The sequence below is a fragment of the Chrysemys picta genome, chromosome 13 (genome assembly GCF_011386835.1).
Source record: "Chrysemys picta bellii isolate R12L10 chromosome 13, ASM1138683v2, whole genome shotgun sequence".
Classification (NCBI taxonomy): domain Eukaryota; kingdom Metazoa; phylum Chordata; order Testudines; family Emydidae; genus Chrysemys; species Chrysemys picta.
Window position 1 is genome coordinate 52,898,217 of NC_088803.1, and position 25,511 is coordinate 52,923,727.

At 55.1% G+C, this 25,511-nt stretch overlaps 2 protein-coding genes across 7 annotated transcripts in view; one reads left to right on the forward strand and one right to left on the reverse strand.

Moving 5' to 3' along the window:
- Positions 1–15,295, forward strand: TBC1D20 (TBC1 domain family member 20). 2 transcript variants are annotated; one of them, XM_005304903.5, is made up of 8 exons: positions 1–177; positions 3,973–4,158; positions 5,379–5,459; positions 6,908–7,094; positions 8,112–8,213; positions 9,427–9,568; positions 10,420–10,604; positions 11,748–15,295. In XM_005304903.5, exons 1-8 carry the CDS (start codon positions 132–134, stop codon positions 12,001–12,003), a joined length of 1,185 nt encoding a protein of 394 aa, XP_005304960.2. In that variant the 5' UTR covers positions 1–131; the 3' UTR covers positions 12,004–15,295. The 2 variants fall into 2 exon arrangements, with proteins under 2 accessions (XP_005304960.2, XP_065422359.1); XM_065566287.1 differs by lacking the exon at positions 1–177 and adding an exon at positions 376–850.
- The window catches only part of RBCK1 (RANBP2-type and C3HC4-type zinc finger containing 1), a 16,453-nt gene continuing 5,266 nt past the window's right edge, over positions 14,325–25,511 (reverse strand). For 3 of the 5 annotated variants that reach the window (XM_065566283.1, XM_065566286.1, XM_065566285.1), the window contains 9 exons: positions 25,217–25,310; positions 24,432–24,630; positions 23,979–24,139; positions 23,720–23,893; positions 21,589–21,749; positions 19,904–20,015; positions 19,457–19,636; positions 18,571–18,669; positions 17,332–18,041 (listed from right to left, as the gene is read on the reverse strand). In XM_065566283.1, the coding sequence (XP_065422355.1) occupies positions 17,682–18,041; positions 18,571–18,669; positions 19,457–19,636; positions 19,904–20,015; positions 21,589–21,749; positions 23,720–23,893; positions 23,979–24,139; positions 24,432–24,630; positions 25,217–25,310 (1,540 nt within the window). In that variant the 3' untranslated portion in view covers positions 17,332–17,681. The other 2 variants (XM_065566284.1, XM_005304902.5) reach the window with 1 other exon arrangement.

Sequence of the window (25,511 nt, forward strand, 5' to 3'; positions counted from 1 at the left end):
CCGCCCTGGCCCTGGGACGGGCGCCTCACGCGCAAGCGCTCGGCGCGATGACAGCGGCGGCCGCGCGCCGCTAACGCAGGAAGCGGAGCCGGGCCCCGCCCGCCCGGGATGCGCTTCGGCGCCCGGAGACCATGTCCCTGCGCAGGCCGCCGCCGCCGGACGGGATCGCGCCGCACGGTACCGGGGGGCTGGGGGCTGGGCCCTGGCCTGGGGGGAGGGGTCTCTGCAAGCCCCGCCCCTTCGGAGCCCCCGTGTCCCAGCTGTCCCCGCGGCCAGGCCGGGCCGGGGCCTGCCTCAGCGAGCGGCCCCTCCCCCCCGTCCCAGCCCCCACCGGGCCTGGCGCCGCTCGGGGGTCCGGCCTCGGCTGGGGGGCCCAGCGCCGGGGCTCGGCCGGGCTCTAAGTCCCGTACAAACGAGCTTTCCGCCCCCCGAGCCCGGCGGCGGTTCGGCGGCTTGTCCCCGTGTCACGGGGGTCTGTAGCGGGCCCGGCCCTCCCCTGGCGGGTGTGAGCCCCGCCACTGCCCCGCTGGGCCCGGACCCTCCCGCGGCGGGCGCCTGCGAACCGAGCCGGGGGCGGCTGGCCTGGCCTGGCCATGGCGCAGGGACAAGCCCGCGACAACCCGGCCGGTTCCCTTTGCAGCACCCGAAGGGCGGTGGTAGCCCGGGGGGGGATGTGGTAGTTGTTTACCCCGCTGAGTGCTTCTGGCGGGAGGTGCTGTGTAACAATGTGCAGGGGGGGCTCGACTGCTGTACCCCAAGGGGGCTGCCCAAGGGAGGCGAGTGGAGCAGAACTAGGAGTTCAGGCGCACACCACTGATGACCCAGGCGAAGGGTTTGTTACCCTCCAAGGGTATTTATAGCCAGTAACTTAGACTGTGTTCAGGTCTGGCTTCAGGACTGCTGCCCTCGTCCATTCATCCCCCGTCCTTCCTGGTGTCTGTTGCCTTTTGGTTGCCTTGAACCAGACTCTTTGGGGCCCTGTGTCTTGTGTTTGTGCACCACCCACCGCCATAGGGCCCTAAGTGTGCCTCTGAAATACAAATACACCCACTCTCTTCCTATTTGTGACGTTGGCCCCAGTCCTGCAAGTATCGGGGGGTAGCCGTGTTTGTCTGTATCCACAGAAACAACAAGGAGTCCGGTGGCACCTTAAAGTCTAACAGATTTATTTGGGCATAAGCTTTCGTGAGGTAAAAACCTCCCTTCAGATGCAACACAAATGTGCGCACGTCCTGCAAATGTGCCCATGCTTACCTTTAAGCGCGAGTAGTCCCAATGACTACTTAGGGGGAAAGCAAGTCAAATAGGGCAATCTTAGTTTTGTGTCTTGACAAGCAGAATATAATTGTTCTTCCATTGCCTGCGAGATTAACGGGCTCCATGACTGTGGCTTGAACGGAGGGCTAGAAGTTCCATTCCCAGTGCAGCATTGGACCATTCCCTTAGCCTCAGTTTCCCCAGCTGTAAAATGGGAGAATATTTGCTGCCATCGCAGGAGTGCTGCAATCTTTACAAAGTGTTACCTCGGTGTTAAATATTATCAATGCGGTGCCAATGCTTTCTGTTTCCACATGCCATTGGAATTGTAGAGTTCTCTCAGCATAATTACTGAAATCAGACACTGGTACATGTGCCCATCTCTATATAGCCCTTTAGCATCCTAGGGGATCATCTGCACCTTTGTTTTATTTATTTCTTTAGCTGTCTATTTGTACAACTGTGTAAAAGAGCACCTATCACAGGCTTTGAGCTCCATCGTTAGTCCTGGACAGAAACAAAATCTAACTGAGCCTTATTTTATGGAGGACCTGGAATTACTTGTCTAGCAAAACCTACCTCATCCCTTTGGCTGCACGTTTCTCTCAGACAAGGTGGTGGTGATTGATACTTGCTAGGGACTTGAGTAGAAATTGTTGGTGGATCAAAAACATGTTTGAAAATATGCATTCTTTCCACCCCCACGCAACCGTTCTCAATTTTCACGCTTTCAACTTTAAAAATAATGTAATGTGGGGGAGGCCAGTGCAGCATATATTTTCTTTCCTGGGTGTTGCTTCCTACATTCTTTGAGCGTTCTCTTTTATAAGCTTTCTTTCCTCCTTCCTGATTCATTCACTATGTGTCAGTCCAGTGTTTGTGTTGACTTTAAAGCTTGACTTCAGTAGGCAGTAGCTGAGTAAAAGGAGGTAACTTCTGTTCACACACTAACACCTTGGTGTGCAGCAGGGAGGAGAAAGGAAATACAGGAAGAGTAGAATTACTGGATAAGGTTTTGATAACTTTCTCTGTTTACTGGCATCAGGTGACTTGTTACTTAAGAGGGAGTTGCAGACCTATCAAAAACTAAGCAGAACTACATGTTGATTGAAAAACAAGCTATACAAAATGAGTTTTGAAAGGGATGCTGTTTAGATGGGTACCATCCACCACTTGAGCTACTGACTTGTTTGGAGGTGTTTGAAAAGCCTGTCATCCTGTCCGTTTCTCTCATTCAGACACGTCAGAACATAATGCTATAAACTGAGCACTCAGGAGCAACTCTCTAATAGCAGACAAGGGTGGAAGAGCAGTGGGGAGGAAACACTTCTGATATCAAATGTTCAAAGGGTTGCTGTAAACGACAGTGAGGAAAAGCATGGTGGGAAAACCAACCGTTTTCTCCATTAGGCCAGATTTAGTCCATCCCTGTCCATCTGCCCCCCCAAAAAATCCCATCCAGACTGACTTAGTGCCAGTTTAATGCCGTTCAGATCAAAGGGGTGATGTAATGGATGGTGAGAGTGGGGTTTCGACTGGAAGCCACACAAACATGAGCTTGTTGGGAAAGCTTTTGAAGGCAGGCTAGATGTACTCTCTCATTTTACTCACTGGAACTATGGCTCTCAAACAAAACCTTCACGCGTACGGAAGGATTTTGCTGCCAAAGGATATGGAAATCAGCTGATTCTCAGCTGCCTTTCTTTCCCCACATAGCATGGTGCTGGCAAGTCCCCCACTGCAAATATGGCCACGCTGGAATCTGCTGGAAGGAAATATTTCTGTGTCCTGTCTAATGCCTTTAACCTGTTAATAAGCAGTTCCCTACATGCATTGTGTGTGTCATTCTTTTCCCCACCTAATGTCCCTGAAAATCAAATGTCCTATAAAGGCATCGTGGTATATTTGCTTGACAGTACTTAGCCCTGACATCACTTTACAGATATTCATTGGCAAATCCTTGCAACACTCCAGAAGGGTGGGTAGGTATGATCTGTATGGAAATGGAGTGTAATTCTAATGTGAATGTTCCTGTGCACATATGGCAGCATTGGGGAAATGTTCAGTTACGTGATGTTTCTAGGTACTGATTTGGGGTAAGCTCAGCTCAACAATACTAGAGTCTAGCTGCCAGCCAGTAGCAATGCAGAGTACCAGGCTTATGAAACACTTGACACCTCAGCTGCAAGCTGAGCCATCCCAGCAGGGGAAGGCAAACAGTTGCAAAGTGGCTTTGAATAGTAACGACTGGGTCAGGTGCAGTGGCAGTTCTGTTGACATTAGAATTGAAGGACAAGGGATACTGTAGAACATTAGTGATTGCGTCTCTGACACCTCAGAATTCATATGTCATCTGAAGAACAGTAGCCTGTATTCCAGTGAGATCTCACAGGGCGTGAAGGAATTGCAGAGCTGGTAGCAGGGTAGTGGAGTTGGCACTTTAAGTGGTGAAAGTGCCGTTGTTATGCGTGGCCTTTGGTGAAGATTCTTGGTATCCAGTGATGATAGGTCATATATAATCTGCCCTTGCAGGGGAAGCAGAGTGAATAATCTCCTAGGCGCCTCCCATCTCTAGCCGGGGTGACCCAACATGTTTTTTCGATCAATTTTTTTTACATGGTCTTTGCATCTGTGAGCTAATCCAGTCTGTGCCTTCGTTTTGCATGCTGGACAATAGCTGTAATCCTGAAACTTTATTTTTTGTTCCTCTTGCAGAGTATAATTCTAAGAAGAAAAGGAAAGTAGCGGAGATTTATCAGGCCCTGAACAGCGATCCCATTGATGTGGCTGCACTCAGACGAATGGCGATCAGTGAAGGGGGTCTCCTGACAGATGAGATTCGTTGCAAAGTATGGCCAAAGCTTCTCAACGTGAAGACGGATGATCTGCCTCCTGCTCCAGGTACAGAGAAGCCCTTTCTTTGCTGCTTTGGGAAAAACTCTAGTGATCTTTGTACATACATAGGGCTTGAATTGGGCTGTTTTTAACTTGCGTTTTCTTCATGTAAATTGAGATGCCTTTTCCATTGCGCTTGCTTGAGAATCATACTTGTGGCGCAGAACGATTCCGTGGTTTCACCTGCGTTACATATTTAATGATATGAATAGCAGATCCAGGAATGACCTGAATTTTTTATTTTTCCATTGCACTGTAAGAGCCCTTTTACTGGTGGGCCACATTGATTGAAGTAAGCGTGTTTGGAACACAGCTGTTGCGGTCTGGTGTAATTTTCTTGCAAAGTGCACGTTAACTAGTAGCAAAAAGCTGCTATGTTGCAAACGTATCTAGTTTAATTACCTTTATCGTGAATGGGAGCTTGGCTTTATTGAATACTAAATGGACCTTCCTGTCCTAGGCGTGGGTGAATCAGTGGCCAAATTACTGTAAATTGAAGCTTGTACATAGAATAAGTCACATCCGAGGCAGGGAAAATTTGCTTGATACGCAGACCTGGAGGAGTTCCATATGCAGTAGTTTTTACTTCGACAGCCCCCAGAGAGTAAGATGGGTTTTTGTGAGCAGAAGTATCTGTTCAAAAGGGTGCATTCCTGGTTGTCCTGGAGTAGCTAGGGTTGTATTAAAAATGCAGAGCTGCAGGAGACTGGGGACTAATGTTCACTCCATACAGTTGTGTGCGTGGCTTATGGCACGGTAATGATTTCTTCCACTTACGTGTTTTAAATATCTTAGCTACCCATCCTTAATTTCACTCAATTTCTATTTATTAAACTGTGTGGTGTTGCCTCTACCCCTATGTAATGTCTTAAAGCTATATTCTGCCTTACTCCAGTGGTATGGTGATGGGGCAAAGATTTATGACAAAGGAAAGATGATGATGTAAGGATCTTAAAATGATGTTTGTACAAAAGAAATTCGTGCCCTGTTTTCTGGCACTGGAATGTCATAAATTGGTATTGACAGTGCCAGAATGTATAGCAATACTGGGCTCATGTGTAACAAGTGAAAATGGGGATCTAAAATTGGGAACTTGATCAGTTTGGGGCCTAAATTTCATGCCCTTGACTTGTGCAGGGTCCTTCTCTGAACCAGCTCCCTCTAATGCACTCTGTATGCTACTCAGTGCCCCGGGTGGGTTTGTAATGCTCTTCTTTCTCCATCAGGAAAGGAGCTGCGGGAGGACAATGACGACTACCAGCAGGTGTTACTGGATGTAAGGCGATCCCTGCGCCGCTTCCCACCCGGTGAGATGGTCTTCCTGTTTATAGCAGGGAAGCTCCATGTGCACCAGGAGCTCCCTGTCCCCACACCTCCATGTGATGCATCTCACTTCAGGGGCCACAGTAGATCTGCAGGAGCAGCACTCCAGGGGCCCATAGAAATGGTCTCTTCTGGAAAGGCCTTTCCGACCTGTTTGCAGCAACACCCATTTCAGATATGGTTGCAGGCTTGCACTGCAGCTGTTTTTCAGCATGTTCTTTCCACACTAAATTCTCGCCCTTAACTTGCTGACTCATTCTGCCAGCCCATCTGGTACAGTTAAAACTCGCCCTGTATCTAGAGAGGCCTGACTCAGATATAGCCATCCCTGGCCGTTCTGCTGCTGTTCATAGGATGCGACAGACTCGTGTACGGCGTTTGAGGGGTTTACCATTTTCCTACATGTGTCTTGGGCTGAAACATGTCTGGGTTTGGAGCCTGAGTTCACGAATGATTTACGTGGATTTGGGTTTTTTTAATCATTGCTAAAGCGTGTTCCTTCCAGTGACTGTCATGCACCAACCTAGAACAGCTCTCAATGTTTAATAACAAAACCTTGCCTTTGCTTAGTTCATACGGTTGGTTGGTGCTTGGTGCTATTTCTAGACCCTTTTACACTAGCAGTTACCTGACTTTGCAGAGCAGCTGTTTGTTGCTCCTGGGCAGAAACTGCTTTTCACGGCTTGCTTTTTTTCCTTTGTATAAACAGTCAGTATATTCAGATCTTCAGTGTGTTGTAGATACCATGCAGATCCCTGTAGCTCGAGGTTCTGCTAACACCATATTGCTTCTGAATGGCCATATTCTGACAATGCTTAGAATTCATAATAGACCAAAAAAAGATCTTTGTGTTGTCCTTGGGATTTTGTGAAGCTTGTTCTGCCGGGGGGCACTGTATCTACTTAAACGGGTCCTGGCAAAAGGTGGATACGGTTTTCTCTACACATGGCGTTCTGTTCCAAAGATGCTTTTGTCAGTGGGCAGAAGAACCCTGTCTAGAGATGGGCAGTGCAGTGGTTTCCGTGAGTTTTACAAACTCAGCACAGTTTCCATGAAAGGGGGTTAGTTTAATTAGGACATCTGGAATATTCAAAATAATTAAAATCCTCAGCACTTACAGGCATGGAGTGGAATTTAGCCTTCAAGATGTTTCACAAATACTAGTAAATCCTCCTCAGCCTTGCAAAGTGAATATTAATAGCCAGGAGTTGCTGGTTTCTAGTCCCATGCTCAGACCACGGCACCATGCCCCACGCTCAGATAGGGTTGGTTGACAATTGTCAGGACATTGAGATTGTGGCCGTCTCTGCATGGCACAGCTGATTAGACTGCTCCTGGGATTCTGTGGGTTGACTGACACAGTACGTGGCAGGTGCCTTGTCAGGTCTCTGACTCAGCCTTGTACTAGGCCCATCTGCTGCTGTCCCCACAGGGATGCCAGATGAGCAGAGGGAAGGGCTCCAGGAAGAACTGATCGACAGCATCCTGCAGGTTTTACAGCGCAACCCCCAGCTGCACTACTACCAGGGCTACCATGACATTGTGGTGACTTTTCTGCTGGTCGTGGGGGAGAGACTGGCGACTGCTCTTGTGGAAAAGCTTTCGACCCACCACCTCAGGTACTTCAGCTGGGCACGCGTGGCGCGTCTCCTGCAGAGTGGGGTGACGAGGAGCTTCCTGCCTGCCTTCCCTGTCAGAAGCCGCATGTTGTGGAGAAGCCTTTCCTGCCATTCACATAGGGAAGAGTCTGGAAATGCAGGGAAAACAAAGAAGCGCCTAGAGCCTGAAAAGCAAAGCGTGAATAGACTGGCTGCTTTTAGCCGACAGTGCTAACAAGGCCTGGGGTGCTGTGAAACTGCAGTGGTAATGATATGAAAGCTGAACTGAGGGCTGGTTGTTCTAATGTCATCGTGGAATGCACTGCCTCTGTAAATGAAAAACCCACTTCATAGCCCCTCCTGTGACCGCCTGTTCCATTGTCACTTCCATGGCTGCCCCCAGAGTGGCCTCACGCAATGGCTCACTTTTCATACAGTGCAATAGGCTGTCTTGGACCTGCTTAGCGGTGAGCATGGCCAGGTACCGTGGGAGAATCTGAGTCTGAGTGAGTTGTGTGTGTCAGCCAGGCTGGAAGTCAGCCTCTGGCAATAGGACTGGTTTTGAAGGGAGTCTTCTCCAGTCCCCCAGTGGGGAGCTGTTGGCTACAACCCTTGGCACTGGGAAGGCATTAGGCTTGTGCTAACGTTATTTTCCTATCTGCACTCAGGTGTGCACGGACGTAGCAAAAGGTGTGAATAAAATCAGTGCTGTAATTTCGGTGCAAGGCTGTGTGTAGACCAGTGGTTAGTTCTTACTGCTAGCGGTAGGTGGCTGTTGCAGGGAAGAGGGTGTGCTAGGGCAGAGTCCCTGGCTCTTTTCTGACTACTTGTTGTGAGGCTGGATCTCAGGAAGGGGTGGGATGCAACAGGGTCAGAACTCCCTGAGATGCAGTTGTAGGGACACCCCCACCCCAGGGGTCAATTAGGTTGCAAGTGTGTCTTAACTTCTGACTTGCTCTGTGTGTTGTGCACCCACAGTGGTGAATGGGACCAGAATGACACTGTTACCTGATGGAGCTTATGTTTGTCTTGTGACAGGGATTTTATGGACCCAACAATGGACAACACCAAGCACATTTTAAATTACCTGATGCCCATTATAGACCAGGTGAACCCTGAACTCCATGACTTCATGCAAAGGTTCGTCAAGATTCACCAAACCTTTCCCTTTCTCACGGGGTTCATTGGCAGCTCCCAGCCAAGCCCTGCCGTTCTCGTGGTGTTATTCCAAGGCACTGTGTGGCTCAACTGGGTCAGGACCTGCACAGCACAGCGGTGCTTTCCTCAGAATGGAGCTGCGGCCCCACCGCTGATAAATGAGGAAACCCTTGTGGCCCTTGGTTTTCCCGCAGCCCCTTGCTTTTGAAGCCATTACACTGTGTCTTGAGGGCTGGGTCATACTGTAACATCACCACCCTGGCCCCTTATCATCTGTGCTTGCATGACAAAATGATTAGCAGCTGGTGTGGGACACAGTTCTAATTAGTCAGTTCTGATTGCCTCATTTGTATAGTTCTGTGAGCGCTGAGACATCTCCCCTGGGGGCCTTCTGCAGTTTATCATTGGCCCTGAGGATAATTGGGGCACCTTTCAAAAATGGCGGTGGGTTGAAATCAAGGGAAAGGCGGGGACCTATCCAGAGAAAAGCAGAGGTGGGAAACTTCTGTTCAGAGTCCCTTGCCCACTAGACCCATGGCTGCGCTGTTCATTGTGCTAGCAATATCTCTAGTGATGTTGGCGGCAGACTCCCAGGGGCTGGTAACTCTTCAGAGTGGGGAGCCCTGCTGGCAGGTTTGTAACGCATACCGTGCGGTTTGCTATACATGAGTGCAGCACACATCACTCTCTTTAAAACCCTCCTGAAGAGAGACTCCGGGGTCAAACTCCCGACCTTTGTGATGGAACTGTGTCCTCTCTGAATGAACCGCTTCCAGGCGGTGGTGATCTGGGAACTGAGGGAATCCTCGGCTACAGGTGACATTCCAAGATGCACCTGAGTGTATGTGATGCAGTCACTGTGCGTTTCCATGTCTGTCGGGGGGAGAGGGGCAGTTATAGTAGTGGGCTGGGCCCTAACCTCTCATCACTGATGGCCAATGGCCCGTCCCTTACCAGAAATGGGCTGGGCCCTAACCTCTCATCACTGATGGCCAATGGCCCGTCCCTTACCAGAAATGGGCTGGGCCCTAACCTCTCATCACTGATGGCCAATGGCCCGTCCCTTACCAGAAATGGAGGAACCCCTGGCATTAAGGGATCACCAGAAGGTACTTTTATCCACACTGGAGAGGTGTGGCCGAGGAGATTCTGGTAGCAGGTGAGCTGTCTAATTGGATGTCTTCTATTTGCACAGTGCTGAAGTGGGGACCATCTTTGCACTCAGTTGGCTGATCACCTGGTTTGGGCATGTCCTGGCTGACTTCCGACATGTGGTGCGATTGTATGACTTCTTCCTGGCATGTCACCCGCTGATGCCCATTTACTTTGCTGCTGTGGTCGGTATCCTGTTGTGATTTTTGTAAATGAATGAAACCAGTGTGTACCATTAACAGTTACCCAGATGGGGCTAGTGAATTCAGCATTGGCTTCTAACCCTGTTCCATCTAGAGTGTCAGGTGTACCTAAAGCCCTTTCCGAGGGAATGGGGTTTAGTGACTTCAGCGTGTTTTTAGTGAAGAACATCACATGTCTCTCTTTGCCCACTGCCCCGATCTCTGAACCCTGGGAGTGGAATCCCAGCTGTATTCACCTTCCTGCTATTCCCATACAGGGCAGTTGACATGTCTGCACTGTGTGGCTAAGAGGGAGGCAGGACATACAGCAAGCTTAAGCCTGTTGTTTCATACTACAGCAGGGCGTGAATGTGTTGGGCAGACCCTGGGTGCAATACTGACTGGAATTCTTTTCCTTGGCATTGTCACTGCAATTTGAGATGGAGACTTACCAAGGCATTATTTACAGTAAGGGCTTGGTTGCAAGCAGGTTTCTGATTTGTGTCCATGTGCCATTTATCTGAGCGCCACCTAAACAAATGTCGCTTCCAAAGCAGTTTCACCCCAGGGTGCCTTGTTCAGATATTGACTGGGCCTGGCTCAGGAGTCTTGGACTGCTCCCACAGCCACAGCACCTCCGGCAGGAGCTTTTCATGGCTTCAGAGCAGCTGGGGGAACTTACTAGGTCTCCTATGCACCTGCAGGCTGGATCCTGGAATTCATTAAGAATCGGGGGGTCCCTTTTCATGGCAGGCCGAGTTCCTTCCAGGCCCTAGAGGTGGCAGTCATGAATGAAAACAGAAAGGGTGCCATCCTACCCCAGAGCACTGAGCTGCTCTTCCTTCCCTTTGCAGATAGTGCTATATCGGGAGCAGGAGGTTCTGGACTGCGATTGCGACATGGCCTCTGTCCACCATCTCTTGTCCCAGATCCCACAGGACCTTCCCTACGAGACCCTGATTAGCAGAGCTGGGGATCTCTTCGTCCAGTTTCCTCCGTCGGAGCTTGCCAGGAAGGCAGCACAGCAGCGTGCTGAGAGGTGAGTTTCCCTGTGCGACTCCCAGCACGCAGCATTAGCGCAGCGCAGGAGGGAAGCCCAGTGTCCATCTCAGAAAGTGCTCGCAGGAATGGAGTATGACGAGGATCAGAGCGTGTGCTTTAAATCCTCGTGCTTCTGACCTGGGCAGGCAGAATGTTCCATTTCACCTGGTCACAGCTCTTTAAAAGAAAGCCAAGCCAAGCCATACAGGTTGGCTCATTCCAACAGGCTCTGCCTTTCCCTCTTCTGCACAAACTCCCTGACAGCTTCCTCGCTCCCTTGGCACTCCCTATGCTGCCCCCTCTCTGCTGGATCCATTCCTTCTGTGGGCTGGGATTCATCGTCTTGGGGTCCAAAAGCCCAAGCTCCTCTCTGCCATTTGGTCCCCACACAAATCTAAACCCCGTAGCAGTTGGTCGGGATAACAGAGCTTTGTTTGAATGTGGTATTAAGATGATACTCTCACTTTGTTGGATGAACTGTTCTTGGGGCTGGTGGCTACAACACCAGCAGAACAGTACTTAAGGGCTGACTAACATAAGAACGGCATTACTGGGTCAGACCAAAGGTCCGTCTAGCCCAGTATCCTGTATGGTGGGCAATACCAGGTGTCCTAGAGGGAATGAACAGAACAGGTACTCCCCTGTTGCCCATTCCCAGCTTCTGGCAAACAGAGGCTAGGGACACCATCCCTGCCCATCCTGGCTTAGAGCCATTGAGGGACCTATCCTCCATGAACTATTTTAAAGTGTTAGCAATGCTCTGTTAATGCCTAATCAAACCAGCAAAGCTGAAAGGGCCTCACTACTCCAGAGTGCTGCTTTTCCATGACAAACGTCTCTTTCAGGTTTTGTTTGGAACACCGGTTTCCATCCTTTGCAGTCACTTGCCCTCTGGCTTTGTCCCCGTGGCATTGGCAGTAACGTGTGGAGCAGTGGTTTTTACCAACATTTCTCTTTGCACTTCAGTTAGTTGCTTTGGGGACAGTGTAGGGCCGCGGTCCCCTGCTCCTGCATCGCTCTCGTTCAGCCGGCAGAGTGGAGTGTGCTGAGGAATGCTCATCCTGCTTGGAGCAGTTTTCTGTGGGCCAAGAGTGTCTGGGTGCAGAAGGACCCATTCAGCTCCTTTTCTCTTCACTTGCAGGACCGCTGCTTCCACCTTTAAAGACTTTGAGTTGGCTTCAGCCCAGCAGAGACCAGACACTGTGCTGCGGCAACGCTTCAGGGACCGGCTCCGAGTGGAGGAACGGACAAAATCCATCTTGACAAAACCAAGGACCAACCGCTTTGTCAAGCTGGCAGTGATGGGGCTGACAGTGGCACTGGGGGCAGCTGCTCTTGCCGTGGTGAAGAGTGCACTAGAATGGGCACCCAAGTTCGAACTGCAGATTTTCCCCTGATGGAGGGAGAATGGTGCCCTGCCACTTTAAAGATCACGTCCTGCCATGGCAGGAGAGGACGGTGTTTCCTTTATTGAAAGGACTTGTCTAAAGATGACTGGTGTCGAGAATTTTCTAGTCCTGCTGCCCTCCTTAACACGACTTGCCTTTGTCTCCGAGGCGGAGGGGGACTGGCCCAGCAGCAGTGCTCACCATGTGAGGATGCTCACCTTGTTCTCGCCTCCCTGAGCAGCAAGGAAACTCCTCCTCTCTTACTCTGAGGAATTAGAAGCGAACACTTCCTGAGCTGACAATGCCTGGAACAGCCTGGCAGGTCAGGTTTCACACCCAGTGGCTGGACACCTGCAGGGCTGCGTGTGTGTCGGTCTCTTGAAGCACTCTGACGTTCTCTCCCCAGAGTGTAATGGGAGAGGAAACGACTAAATATTTTCAGGTAGATGAGCAGTCACATCTGCACGAGGAGTCAGTCTGGGAACTGAGTGGGTTGTAGGGGAGGTTAGACTCCTGACGAATGGTGTAAGTAGCTTTCTGGTTCCCATAGCATCCCTTTCTGCCCTCCCCCCGAGCACTCCGCTTTCTGCAGAGTCCTGGACTTACCAACACTTGGATCGTTTTCTTGCTCTGCAGGCAATGTTTTAGTAGAGCAGAGCCCTCTTCACAAATTCCTCTCATGGGAATAGACCCCCTAGACTAACATTAGGGTTCAAGGGTGTCACTACTGTATAACTGCATGAGTTAAGTTAGTGTCCTAATCTCCCCAGTCTGGTATGTTTACAGGCGGGAACATCTATGGGCTTTTTCTGGTCTGCTGGAGAGAGGTCAGCTCTCAGCCAGCCACACCAACTTGACTGGTGGTAAGCGTAGTTGGTTCTTTCAGTTCAGCAAGATAAGGCAGGGCTGAGTGTGAATTATTTGCCCCAGGTGTGAACAGTTACTTGCCAGACCACACCAGCTCCTGTTACTACACCTAGAGAAGCCATTTCAATTGCTAACTTTTAAACACAGCCTTTAAAATAAAAAAATGCTTTCCACCATGCAAAATAGCTTACGGCAGGACAGAAGCCATTGCCCCTGGAAGCCCCTTTAAAATGTCTCGCCAAATAACTGTTCAGACTTTCACGTCAACCCTTAAAATGCTGCAGGTCAGTGACTTTTCCAGAAATTGACCCCAGGTGCCTAGAGCCCAGCCGCTCACCAGATCTGCTGCGAGCTTCTCCTCCTCCCAGCCCCAAAACCTCCAAGCACCTAGTACTGTCCGACTTAAACTAAGCCAATAGACACTACACATCTCTACCTCCTCCTCCTCCACTGCTGCTAACCCCTCCCACAAGTGCCCTTACCCTGCCCCACTGCTTCCCAGGTGACTGACTGTCCCCTGCTGCATCCCACCCAATGCCATCTGTCCCTGTTTCCAGCAGTTACACACCTGGAAATTAGGTGTTGGTTGAAGAGTTAAGGAAATCTGAATATACTAGAAGCTTTGTGCCCTGCAGTAATCTAGAGCCTTTTATTCATTCTTAATACAGTCAATTTTATATCTGAGTTACTCTGACTGTGCTCTCAGTCCCGAAGGCACCATGCCCTTCAGAACTGCAGCGTAAGGAAGTAATAGTGCCTAGATAACAGCAGTGCGCACCTTATACAAGCATAACTTTATCGGATGGGAGCAGGGCTCTGAGCAAACAAATTGCCCTTTGCTTCTGCAGTGGCTGATGTCTGTGGTATGTTTTGATTCAAGAAACAAAAAAGCAAGGAGGAAATTTGCACCATTCCCCTTTCTGTTGTTGGCCCCTCTTTGAGGGCACCTTGCTTTCTAGTGACATCTGGCTAATCACTGATCAAGCACTCACTCCTCCCCTTGGCCAGCATGTCTTCTAACATGCTGCATGTGTAAAAGGTATTGTCAATTTTTGGCTGCAGGGGAGTGGGCTGCCCAACCAATGGGAAGTTGTTGGTGGCATCCTCTGCGTTGCAATAAATGGAGTTGGGGGTATGGGAAGAGCTGTTAAATGAAGCACTTTATTTAAAAAAAAAAAAAAAAAACCACTTCTAGAAGAGGAGGGCGCTCTCCCCGGGGGTTATTTTCTCACATGGTTTACCTTCCTTGCCTAAATACAAACCCAGGACCCTGGTTCCATCCGGGGCACCTTGGATGCTTGCAGTTGATCTCATTGAGACAGAAGATACCTTCCTATATAGCTCCCAAGAGAGATGAGCCTTTCTGCAGTGTTTGGCCCTTGTTTAACTTGGTGTGGTTTGTGGTAGGCCCAGGCAGGGAATTAAGAAGAGGGAGTGTGTGGGAGGATTTTTCCAAAGCACTGAGGTGAGTTGAAAGTACAAGTCCCATTCAGTGGGGTTTATGCTCCTAATTCAGGGGCTTCTGCAAATCCTGCCTGACCTGTACAATTAAAATACAGTGGGGGGGTTTGGCCTTTTCTGTTGTGTAAAGGCAGTTGGAAAGGAGTTCCCTCCCCCTTCTGAAAATCTTTCTGCTGTTTTTTTTACATTAGAAATTCAGATCTTGTCTCACCTGCTTTGCTTATCAGATGCTGGGCAACTAGAGAGCTGGTAGGATTGATATCACAGGTATCGAGGAGCAAATACTGAGCAGTTGAGAGGTATAGTCGGCTTTTAACATTGTTTTTCCTGTTAACACCTCTAGCTCCAACACCAGATGCAGCTGGCAGGAAAGATCTTTGTTAAAGGTCGAAACCCTCTGTCCATGCTTCAGTTACAGGCTATGAGTGCCTGTTCCAGCTCTCTGGTCCTCCACCACACACAGGGAAGAGGAGACTTGATGTTACTGACTCCTGAGGGAAAAACACAAACATCTCTGCCGCCTAGTGAAGCGACAAGGTGCCATTGCAGGGACCTGTTGTGGCGCTGAGTGTTGTGTGCACTGTGTGATTTCCCCTTGCGTGTACAGATCAAAACGCCATAGCTTGGGGATCCAGTCAGACACCTCCCACACCTAAGTGTGAACCCCTGCCTTTCACGCTCGGAGCGGTTTCCAGCCCATTCCCGCCTGGAGGGGTTACTGAGCCTTTAGTACCCTTCCGTGGCTGAGGGTCCCTGGAGACTGATAGCTGGTGCGCTTGGCCTGCACTCTGGCTCTCCAGGAACGTAACTGTTTCATTCTCTTTTCACACCTTCATGGAGGAGGCCAGGATGGCCCCTGCTGAAAGACACTGTTCTCTTCAGGTGGTTTACTCTGTATAAAGACTTGTATACACATGTAAATGCTGTTTTGTACAGAACTGTGTAAAATAAACAGCAATACCCGGTTACCACATACCTCCCCCCCGTGTGAGTGCACCTCGGGGCTAGCAGGTCTCCTGGCTGCCCAGGCACGTGGCTTGCAGCTTGGGCCGTGCAAAATTGGCTTTTCTGTCTCTCCCGAGCCTGGAGCTGGTCGTGCTGTGCAGTGAGTGAGTCACCCTGTGGTTCTGTTTCCAGCTCTGCCACTGACTCAGATGTGTCGCTGCTCAAGGGGCTTCATTGTTTCTAGTTCCCTCTTTGCCACTGAGGAAGGTGAAAGGACGAGAGAATGGGCGGGCGAGCAGGGAGGCAATGCACTTAGTGCCATGGTCAGAGATGCTGGTCATGTTGCCCATGTCACTCTTAGCCACCTCGAAAGGAGGCTGTGTGGCACCCATCCAGTCGTCTCCCATTGACCCCAGCCTGGCAGCACCATCTACAGCTGGGTTTGAGTTCATTAGCAGCCCTGCAGACACTGCTGGTGTGCCTCTCCCCAGCTCCATGACGTGTTTCAGGCACGCGGTTTGCTAGAGTGGGCTGGTGCTATTTTTAGCATGCTGTGACTTCCTCTCAAGAAGTAATTTTCATAATCACGTTTAAAGTTTATGTTGTAGGAATGTTAAACTGGACGTATCACTTCATCCGCTGGTGAAACGCAGCCCACCCCTGCACAACAGCAGCTAGTTACCAGCGTTCTGCTATCCAGCAGCATAGGCCAGGAAGGGAGTCGGACTTCACCCCGAAGGAAAAGCCAGGTAGCCAGATCTTGTAAAGGGAAGTGGGATTTACCCATGAATAGCCAGGAGCCCAGGGGGGTCTCGTGCACGGCTCAGGCATTAGCCAGGGGACTGGCTCCTCGGCTGGGATAAATCAGCATGGACGGCAATGGAGTGATGCTGACTTGGCAGCTTGTGTGGAGATTCTTTCACAGTGAGACCAGTTGCTGACAGACACCAGCCCCTCCCCAGCAGGAATTATTTGGCCTAGTTTGGCAGTTACGTCTACAACCCACTGATGTGCGAGGGGCAGGCTAAACCTGCCTCTCAGGAGATGCCATATCTGCATAACCAGGCACAGCACCACTGGGTCGACACACAAACTTCCAGACCAAAAGTTGCGGCTCTTTATTGTAAATCCAGGTGGAGGGCAACGAAAGCTGCCTGCTAAGAACCCAACACTGCCCGGTCTGTCCCCAGTGCCCTGGAGCGGACCGTGCACGCCAGCTGGGCTGGGGCCTGCTGCACCAGCTGACTGAGACGTGCCAATGGGCTGCAGCGGGCAGGCTGGAGGCTGTAACTGGAGCCAGGTGGAGGGGTGGTGGCCCAGGCAATCCCCTGCACTGCTCAGCAGTTTTGCTCCTCTCTGAGGGGCTGGCCCTTTTTTCTGCTTGGCCACTTGGGAGATGCGGGGCACCAAAAACCCTTTTCCCTGTGGCTGGCGAAATGGCTCAGGCTGCAATGCTGACCTGTAGGCGAGGGGGAGCCATGTTTTTCCCTAAGGGATGAGGAAGGGCTCCTTCAAGCCTGAGGGACACTAATGTACCTGCCACCTCCATGAACTAGAGGAGCCCGAATGTTCCCAGCCTGCTGTTCCAACCCAGCCCGGTCATTTTCTCCACAGCTGCTGCAGCAGGACACGCGAAGGGAGCAGCTTGTGAGGTAGGGCCCCCTCAACTTTCACAGGGCACTGGGTTCCCAGCACGGGGCAGCCAGCACCCAGCCTTCTCCTAAGTCCGCCTTCAATCCACGAAACAGGAACGCTCCGCTCGCCCCATGGCTGCTGACCTGCGCAGTCCTTCCCCGAGCGGACACATGAGTTTGTGGTGGGCTCAGGGAGCCAGCAACAGACAGGCCTGGCCCCAGGCTGTGAAGGCATGGTGGGGAGAGTAGCCAGGGGCTCGAGGGGAGCTGTGTGCCCCCCCAACGGGGCTGGAGCACTGTGTAGGGAGCGGCCGCCCCCTCCTTCCTCTTGGCTTCTGCGTGCTCAGTGGCAGTTGTGACACTGGGGATGGCAAGGAGCGCCGTTCAGCCTGCAGCGGCAGCCACCGTTGGTATCGCCCGGGCCCTGGGGAGAGGAAAGCAGAGGAGAGATGATGCACATGCAGGCGGTGGAGGGAGGGGTAAGAGGCCGTCAGGACGTGGGACCGGGAGCCAGGCATGCGCGCTAGGCTGCTGGCAGGGCTGAGTTTTGGGCAGGCTGGAGGCAGGCAAGGCTCTTGGCACGGGGGGGGGGGGGGGAAATCACATTTTCCTCCCCGTTGTGAGGTGGGAGAGGAAGGAAAATGTAATGGAGCACTGGAAGTAACTCCCCACTTCTGCAGCCAGCTGAGCTGTGAGCCGCGACAGCCCTGGCTGGCTCTGCACCCCTGCCAGCCACTCCAGCATCCCCAGGGCCAGCTGTGTGCAGCAGCAGGCGGTCATTTAAATGGTCACAATCAGAGTGAACAGCCCAGCTGCGTCCAGTGGTTCATGCCTCTGAGCATGTGGGTTGGGCTGTTTGCAGACTTGAGAAGGCAGAGCCACAGGGGCTTGTGTTGGGCAGGTTCTTTTAATTTTGGGGCAAGCGACTCCGCAGAATGGCAGGATTCCCCAGGTCGAACCTACAGTCGCACATGCTGGTTCATGCTCCGAACCTACCGCTGGCCCCCAGCGCGGCCCCTTGGTCACCCAGCAGATCTCCGTGTGACAGACAGTGCAGCAGATCCAGTCACAGCCATCCTTCTTCTGGACAACGATCTTACAGGTGGGACAGTGCATGGCCTCCCCCCTCTGGACCATCAGCTGAAAGGAGAGGAGGGCAATGCTAACATGCACAGGGGAGCTGATGGCCCCGGCTTCCCATTCCCATCTGGATCCCCAGCAGTGCCACCTAAGACACTCACTGGGATTTGCCCTTTGCAGCTGATGGGGCTAGCGGCTGGGCTCCGAATCAGTGGCCTGGTCGCTTTACCTGGCTCTCTAAAGCCGATACTCCCTCATTTTGGACCATTGCACCCACCGGGTAGCAGAATGCCCAGGAGCCGAGCCATGCGAGCCCTCTTGGTGCAGTCACATTCCCCTGGTCTGGCAGTGGGAAGCTGGGGCGTTCCCTTATCTCCCACTCTCTACAACCCCCTCCCCATCCGCCTGGTCAGGGCATTTCCTAAAGCCGCAGCGAGGGCTGAGAATGGTCACACGCCTCTTTACATTAAATCTGCTGTGCCGCCCTGGCTGGGTGTTCAGTGCTAGGCTGCAGCCCCTTCCTATCCTGCCCCCTGTCCCCCCCGCCTCGCTCTGCCCACAAAAGGGCCAGGCCAGAGCAGGCTCTTACCGTCAGCATCTCGGTGGTCTGCCTGGCAGCCTGGTCGTCCTGAGCCTGGCGCTTGAGGTCGTCCTGATACTCCTTGCAGTTCATGGTCTCGTGAATGGCCTGGGGAGAGCACCCTGCTAGTTCACCAGGCTCTAACACGCCTCCTGGAGCAGGTGCTGCTGCCTGGCCGTGTGTCCCAGCTGCTGCTCCCCGGCTCAGGGGCCAGCACAGGTCCCCTCCCCCCAGCTACAGCAACTGTGCGTAGGGGAACATCTCCTCCAACACAACCCTGGGTCACGGAGATGGCGTGGGACCCCGGGGCACCCCCTCACACTGCAGGGCAGGGCCGGCATACCCATTCCAAGCCTCTTTTGTGGGGCAAGGATAAGTGGCCAGAGTTGAGGGGAAGAGCAGAGTGAGCTGGGGCTGGCTCCAAGAGAAGGATGGAGCACAGGGCCGTGGCGACGGGCTGCTGTTGGCAGAGCGAAGGCCACAGCACAGGTTCACACTGGCCCTGTTAGCACCTCTAGGAATGCTGTTCTCTTTTCCATCTACCTCTGTCCCTTGCACGGAGGGACCATGGCAGGCAGCATGTGACACCATGGCTCTAGGGCTGCATGGACGTGCCTTAAACAGGCCGCTCCTTCCGGGCTCGTCTAAAGCCCCGGGCACGGCCTTCGCCAGTTCCGGGGCAGCCATGCAGGCCTCGTGAGCTTGGTCACTGCTGCCACACATAGTTCAAAGGCCACCAGCTGCTTTAAAGCTGGATCCCCCCACCCCTTCCCCGAATACAGCCATGCCCCATGGCACCTGGCTTCGCAGAGCCCAGCGGGCTCTGAACTCCCCTCCACCCGTCCTGGCCTCTCGGCCTGGGAAGCTGGTGGGGCGGAGGCAGGGGGCATCTCACCTTGCAGAGCAGGCAGTTCACCTTCTGGCACACGGGGCAGGCAAACTCGTTCACGTCGTCCTCGAAGATGCACCAGCCCCGGCAATCCGGGGTCTTGCAGTGGTAGCTGGACCGGCTGCGGTTCTCGGCGATGGAGACGCCCAGGTCCAGGAAGTGCTGGTATTCGGCAGCACTCAGGAGCTGTGAGTGGGACCCAACCCTCTCCATCAGCACCGAGACACTCGCCCGTCCCCTGGCAGTGACTGATAACAGCCCCATCCTCTTCTCCCTGCCCCGCCTCCCCCTGCTCCCTCACAAAATAGCCGCCCCAGTTCCCTGCCCTAGCCCAGCCTACGGGACCCGGGCACGCTGGCATGCCCTCGCTTTCCTGGGTTGTATCCAGCCTCAGCTGTACCTGCAGCTCCCACCCCACCCCTGGCTCTGTCCCCTCCTGCTCCTGGCCCCTACCGCTTTGATCTCACGCTCCAGCAGCTGTCCCGTGCAGGAGTACTTCTCGTCGATGTACGGGCAGGGCACCTCCGGCTCCAGGCTGTTCAGGATCGTCCCCTTCAGACAGTCCCTGGAGGGAGCCGGGGTCAGAGGAGACACAAGCAAGGCACAAGCTGCTTGAAGACTGAGCTGGATGGGGTCACCTAGGGGCCAGGCCTGAGGTAAGGAGCAGAATCCCCCCAGCAGCCCGGGCCCATGGATAACCCAGGGGAGCGTACCCAGCGTGCCTGGGGCCCCCAGTCCCTGGGTGGGTACAGAGGGGATTACAACAGCGATTGGCACCCCAAGGGGGATGGACTTGTACGTAATCTGGCACCCCAGCAATCAGCTTCCCTTTGTACACAGGTCTGAGCGGTACACAGCACTGGAGGGGGCTCCTAGCTCTCCCTCACCAGGTCCCTGCTGCCCTGAAACAAGCTCCCAGCTGATCGAGGGGCACTGGCTGCCAGGGACTCGAAGCCCTTGGCTGGGCAGCACAGCCGCTGGTGCCTGCCCATCTCCAATCGCTCTGGGTGGGGGCTTGTCATGCAGAGGGTTAGTGGCTGCAGGGCACAGGGCTGGCGGTAAAGCCCCTGCAGGTAGGTGGCTAATTGATGGCAGGTGCCCATAAACGAGCAGGGCTGAGGGCTTGGAAGGGGGGTAGCAGAGACGATGGAGCAGGGTGGTGATGATTGTATCCCTGCTCCGGCACGGGGGCCCGTCAGCGCCCAGCACATCGTCTCCAGTCCCGTTTTCTCCTACTCAGGGGCCGGTTTGAAGCCTTTGGGTCGAGCAGGAGCACAATCCCACCCGTGACTGGGCCCCGCGGGGGTGGGTTAAGATGTGATGAACACCATGGTGGGGGAGGGGCCCTGACACACTACTTTTCCCTCCCCCCCTCCTTCCTGCTAGCAGTTCCTGTCTGGCAGAGCCCCTGCTCCCCACAGCTGATGGGATCCTCATAGATTTTTGAGTAGCCGAGGCCAGTCCGTCCACCCTACACAGCTGGGCCAGGCTAAGAAGGCTAATGCAGGAGCATAGCCTGTTAACATGATTCAACCAGGCTAGTTCCCTGTCGGGCTACTGATCTTTGGCCATACGGGGCACCCTGCCGACGCCCTCCCTGTTGGCAAGTGAGCCGCGGGAATGCTCGGTCTGTCTTAGCGCAGCCCAGCTGGGCAGCTCTTCCAGCCAGGGGTGTGCAACCAGGCGCTCTAGCCCAGAGACACAAACCAGCTGGCAAAGCCTAGGAGGGTCTGAGGCAGGTAAGGCTCCTGGGTGGATGCCAGACAGGGGAGGGGCCGGGGCTCTTGGGCACAGGCCGGCCAGGCAGGAGAGGGGCCAGGGTTCCTGGGGTGGAGGCCAGATGGGAGAGGGACCGGGCCTCCCGGGCGCAGGCCGGCTGGGCAGGAGAGGGGCTGGGGCTCCCAGGGCAGAAGTCAGACAGGAGAGGAACCAGGGCAGAGGCCAGACAGCTGGGCGGGAAAGGGGCCAGGGCTCCCGGGCGCAGGCCGGCTGGGCGGGAGAGGGGCCGGGCTCCCAGGGCAGAAGCCAGACAGGAGAGGAACCGGGGCAGAGGCCGGCCGGCTGGGCGGGAAAAGGGCCAGGGCTCCCGGGCACAGGCCGGCTGGGCGGGAGAGGGGCCAGGGTTAGGGCCGACCCACCTGCAGAAGGAGTGCAGGCACTCCCGCAGGGTCACCCCCTTTCCAGGCTGCAGGGTCACAAAGCAGATGGGACATTCGATCACTTCAGCGGCAGGCACCAGGCTCTGCCTGTCCACCTGCAGGATGTGCTGGTAGTTCTCGATCTTCTGCTGCTCTGTCACCTAGGCAGACAGAACAGCCAGTGTCAACAGGAGGGGCTGGTGGGTGGGGCACTTCGCTTATATTTCCTATCAGGAACCTTGACCCCTACGGGGCTGTGCCCTGGCCTCTCTACGCCACCCCAGCAGCCCACAACCAGCTGGATCCCCACTGCTGAATGCTCTGTGCAGTGGGGACTCCCCAGGCTTGCAGGGACAGTGAAAGGGCCTCCCCGAGCAGTGGCCCGGGAAGGGAAGGGACCTGACCCCAGCATGCTTTGTGCTCCAGCTGTTCTGGGCTGCCAGTCTGTCCCCTAGGGATGGTTACAGCCTGGATTTAAGTTAGAGTAGCCCCTGGGCTGCTCTGACTTACCCCAGGAATCAAGCCAACGCCTTGGCCACCCCACAATGCTGGAAGCTCAAAGGCAGGAATTAGTGAAGTCGCACAGTTTGGTGCTATGAGCACAAAGTCACAATAAGCCAGTGCTCGCCTGCTAGGTGGGGAGCCCCATTCAGCGGCAGGGGGGACTACTGCTTCCTCCAGCCTATCTCAAACCAGGGTTTGTTTTCAGTGTCCTCTCAGCCTCCCTCCCTGTCTCCGATAAATGGTGCCCGAGGTGCCCCACCCCAGCCTGGCCAGTGGGATGGGGGAGGGGAAGTCATTAGTATCCCAGCAGCGACTTCCAGCCATCGATGGATTTCAGAGCTGTCCAGAGGGGAACTAAGGCCCAGCTCACCCAAACGATTTGGGCGCCTCAACCAATCAATAAGTGACTTGCCCCCAGGGAGGCTGTGGCAGGGCCTGGACCCTCCTTCCCCTGCTCAGGCCTGCTCCTTTGGAGTCATTGCAAAAGCTTCATGCAAATAAACAGGGAGAAGGGACTCAGCCTCCTCTCCCTTGCGTGCCCACCCTGTGACGGGAGCTCTCCCAGCCCGCCGCGCCCCACGCTGCTCCCTTAAAACCAGGAGCAACACGCAGCTGCAGCCTTCCGGCTCCATTGCAGCTGGGCGCTGCGGGCTGCGCCTCCCTGCCCCGCAGCAGGGCCCAGCTGGGGCAGGCCCCTCGGCAGCACGGCGTGGAGGCTGGAAAGAGCCCGGAAATGAGGCTCGTCTGGCTCTGGTGCAGAGCGCGGCTCCGCTGCTAGCCCTGACGAGGTCTGGGCTACAGGCAGGGCCTAGGGTGCCAGGATTGGGGGGGCGGTATTGGTGGCAATTTGGAGGCGGGGGGTCCTTCCGCGCTCCGGGTCTTTGGCGGCAATCTGCAGCGGGTCCTTCACTCGCTCCGGGACCCGCCGCCGAAGTGCCCCGAAGACCGGGAGCGCAGAAGGACCCCCCGCCGCAGAATTGCCGACGACGACCGGGAGCGCGGAAGGACCCCCGCCTAGGGCGCCAAAAACCCTGGCGCCGCTCCTGGCTACAGGCCCCGCTGCTGGAGAGGAGGCACCGTGAGCGGCTGGACCTGCCTGGGGCCCCTGCCTCGCCGGAGCAGCCTGGGAGCGACGGGCCCCCCTCGCAGGGCCCGCTCTCTCACTCCCGAGCCAGCGTGGCTCTCCCTGCCCAGCTCAGACGGAGGCCGGTGCTAGCCGCCCCGTGCCTCCCAGCTCAGTGTAACGCTGCGCTCCCGAGTCCTCCTGCCACAGGCTAGACAAGCCCCATGAGCCGCGGGGAGAACCGGTGTAGCATGAGGGCAGCTCCCCTGACGAGCGCCCCAGGGTCCTGTGCAGCTGAGCGGCGCCAGCCGGGCGTGCAGCTGGCCTAGAGGAAGAAGGGAAGAACCGGTGCCCCCCATCCTCACCTCCTGGTCAGTCTCTGTGCAGGGAACCCTGTGCCAAGAGATGCCCCAAGGGACCAGCCTAGTGGAGCCAGGGCAGGGTGCTGCACCAGGAGCCACATTACAACGGTTGCTTACGGCGACAGTGCACAAGACAGGATCTGCCCCGGCAGCCAGTGGCGGCACTGAGCAGCCGCGGCTCCCCAGCGTCCCGGCCTCCAACCTGTAGGGACTGCCTCATAGCTTCCTCCTCCTTCCTCATCCTCGCCAGCTCCTCCTCGTCCGGCTGGTAAGCCGGGGGCACCGCGTAGTCCTCGGGCCGCTCCTTGCAGCAGATCTCGCAGCCGGGGCGGGTGGGCTTGTTGACGTAGGTGCAGCTCGGACAGACCCAGCCGACCTAGGAACACGGTGAGGACACGGGAGGTGAAAGAAACGAGCCGGGAGGGGGGGGTGTTGGCGCCCTGCATCTGGGGCTCTCTTACCTTGGGGGGTTCAGGGAGCAGGGCGGCTTCCACCTGCGAGAGCTCATGCCTCAGCTCCTCCATGCACAGGCTGTCCTGCTCCTGCGCCCCGGCTCCGAGCCCCGCGTCCGCCGGTTCCTGGCTCCCACGAGGCTGCAGGCTGATGTCTCCGAAGCCCAGTTCTAGGGAGGAGAGAGGGAGGAAGTTGCTGCCAGGAGACGGATCTCCCTGCTGCTCCCACACGCTCTGGCCGGCTCTCCAGAGCCAGCACTCGGTGCAGCCCCGGATTTCAGCGCCTGCTTCTTGCTGTCGCCCCGCAAGGGACGTCTCCTCCTGAGACCAGCGCTGGCCCTCTGCCCTGGGGAGCCATCCTCAGCCGCAAGTCCAGCAGTCCCCTCTGCTTCCTGCCCGCTGGAATTCCCCAGCGCCAGGCTCTGCCTTTGGGGCTCCCCGCGGCCGCTCCCCCAGCCTCACCTGCCAGGACTCGGCGCTGCCGCTCCCTCTGGAATGTCTCTTTGCTGAGCTTGGCCTCTTTGGCAGACCTGAGGTAGAGATAGGCCATGTCACCATCTCGCTGGATGCCGTTGTAGTGCAGGGTCTCCTGGTCTCCGGGGAGCCTCTTGCCCACCACCCACTGCTGAACACTGGGTGGGAAGCCGTAGTGGAGGAATACCTGGGCCAGGAGACACGAAGAGACACCGAGGGCCTCATTCAGAACCGCCGGGTGCTGTGGCGGGCAGTCACTCCGTGACCTTACGCTGGCGCCCACCGGCAACAGGTGCCAGCAGATCACGCCGCACGAACCAAGGCGAGCAGAGGGCAGCCCAGGAAGGACAGGCAGGGGGTGTCAGTAACACGACAGATACCGCAGACAGCTGGCAGCCCACGAGGCGGCTGCCGCCTGCAAGGCCGGTGATCACACACACCCCGGTGCACACCAGCCAATGCCTGGCACGCGGCGGCGGCTGGCAGCGTTCGAGGCAAAGAGAGCAGAGGGCTGCAGGGCCGCACTAGCAGCTCGTGGACTGGGATGTGGAGAGAGACCACCGGCCCTGGTGTCCACACCTGCTCTCGGGAGCCCCCGGCCTAAGCCTGGACCCGCCTCCAGGCTCACTCTGCTGCTCCGTTGTGTAGCCTGGAGGTGGTGACACGTGGGGCTGCCTTGCTCACGCCCTGCAGGGCGCCCTGTGCGAGGCCGCAGGGTCTCACCCCACGCTTCATGCCATCAGTGCCCCCGGCTCCAGCCCTCAGGCCCATACCATGTCCTTCAGAGAAGCCAAAGTCATATGAGGATTGACTTGCAGGTAGATGGGGACTGTGGTCATCTGGGCGTCCTCCACTCCCACCCACAAGCTGAAAGAAGAGAGGCAGTGAGAGCGGCTCTGGTGTCCCTCCTGCCCTCCCCGAGGTCCCACCGCAAGGTGCGTGCATGGCTCCCGGCGCCTGCCTCGGTCACAGCCTCCAGCTCACGTGCTCCGGCTTTCTGTCTTTCCCATCGTGCTCACGCGGCCCAAGTCGCCTCCTGGGAAGGGAAACACCGTCGCCTCGTTCTTC

Coding starts and splice junctions, on each gene's coding strand:
- TBC1D20 (XM_005304903.5), top strand. CDS start 132: ATGTCCCTGCGCAGGCCGCCGCCGCCGGACGGGATCGCGCCGCACG. Junction 4,159..5,378: donor TGATCTGCCTCCTGCTCCAG/GTACAGAGAAGC, acceptor TTTCTCCATCAG/GAAAGGAGCTGCGGGAGGAC. Junction 8,214..9,426: donor CTCCATGACTTCATGCAAAG/GTTCGTCAAGAT, acceptor CTATTTGCACAG/TGCTGAAGTGGGGACCATCT.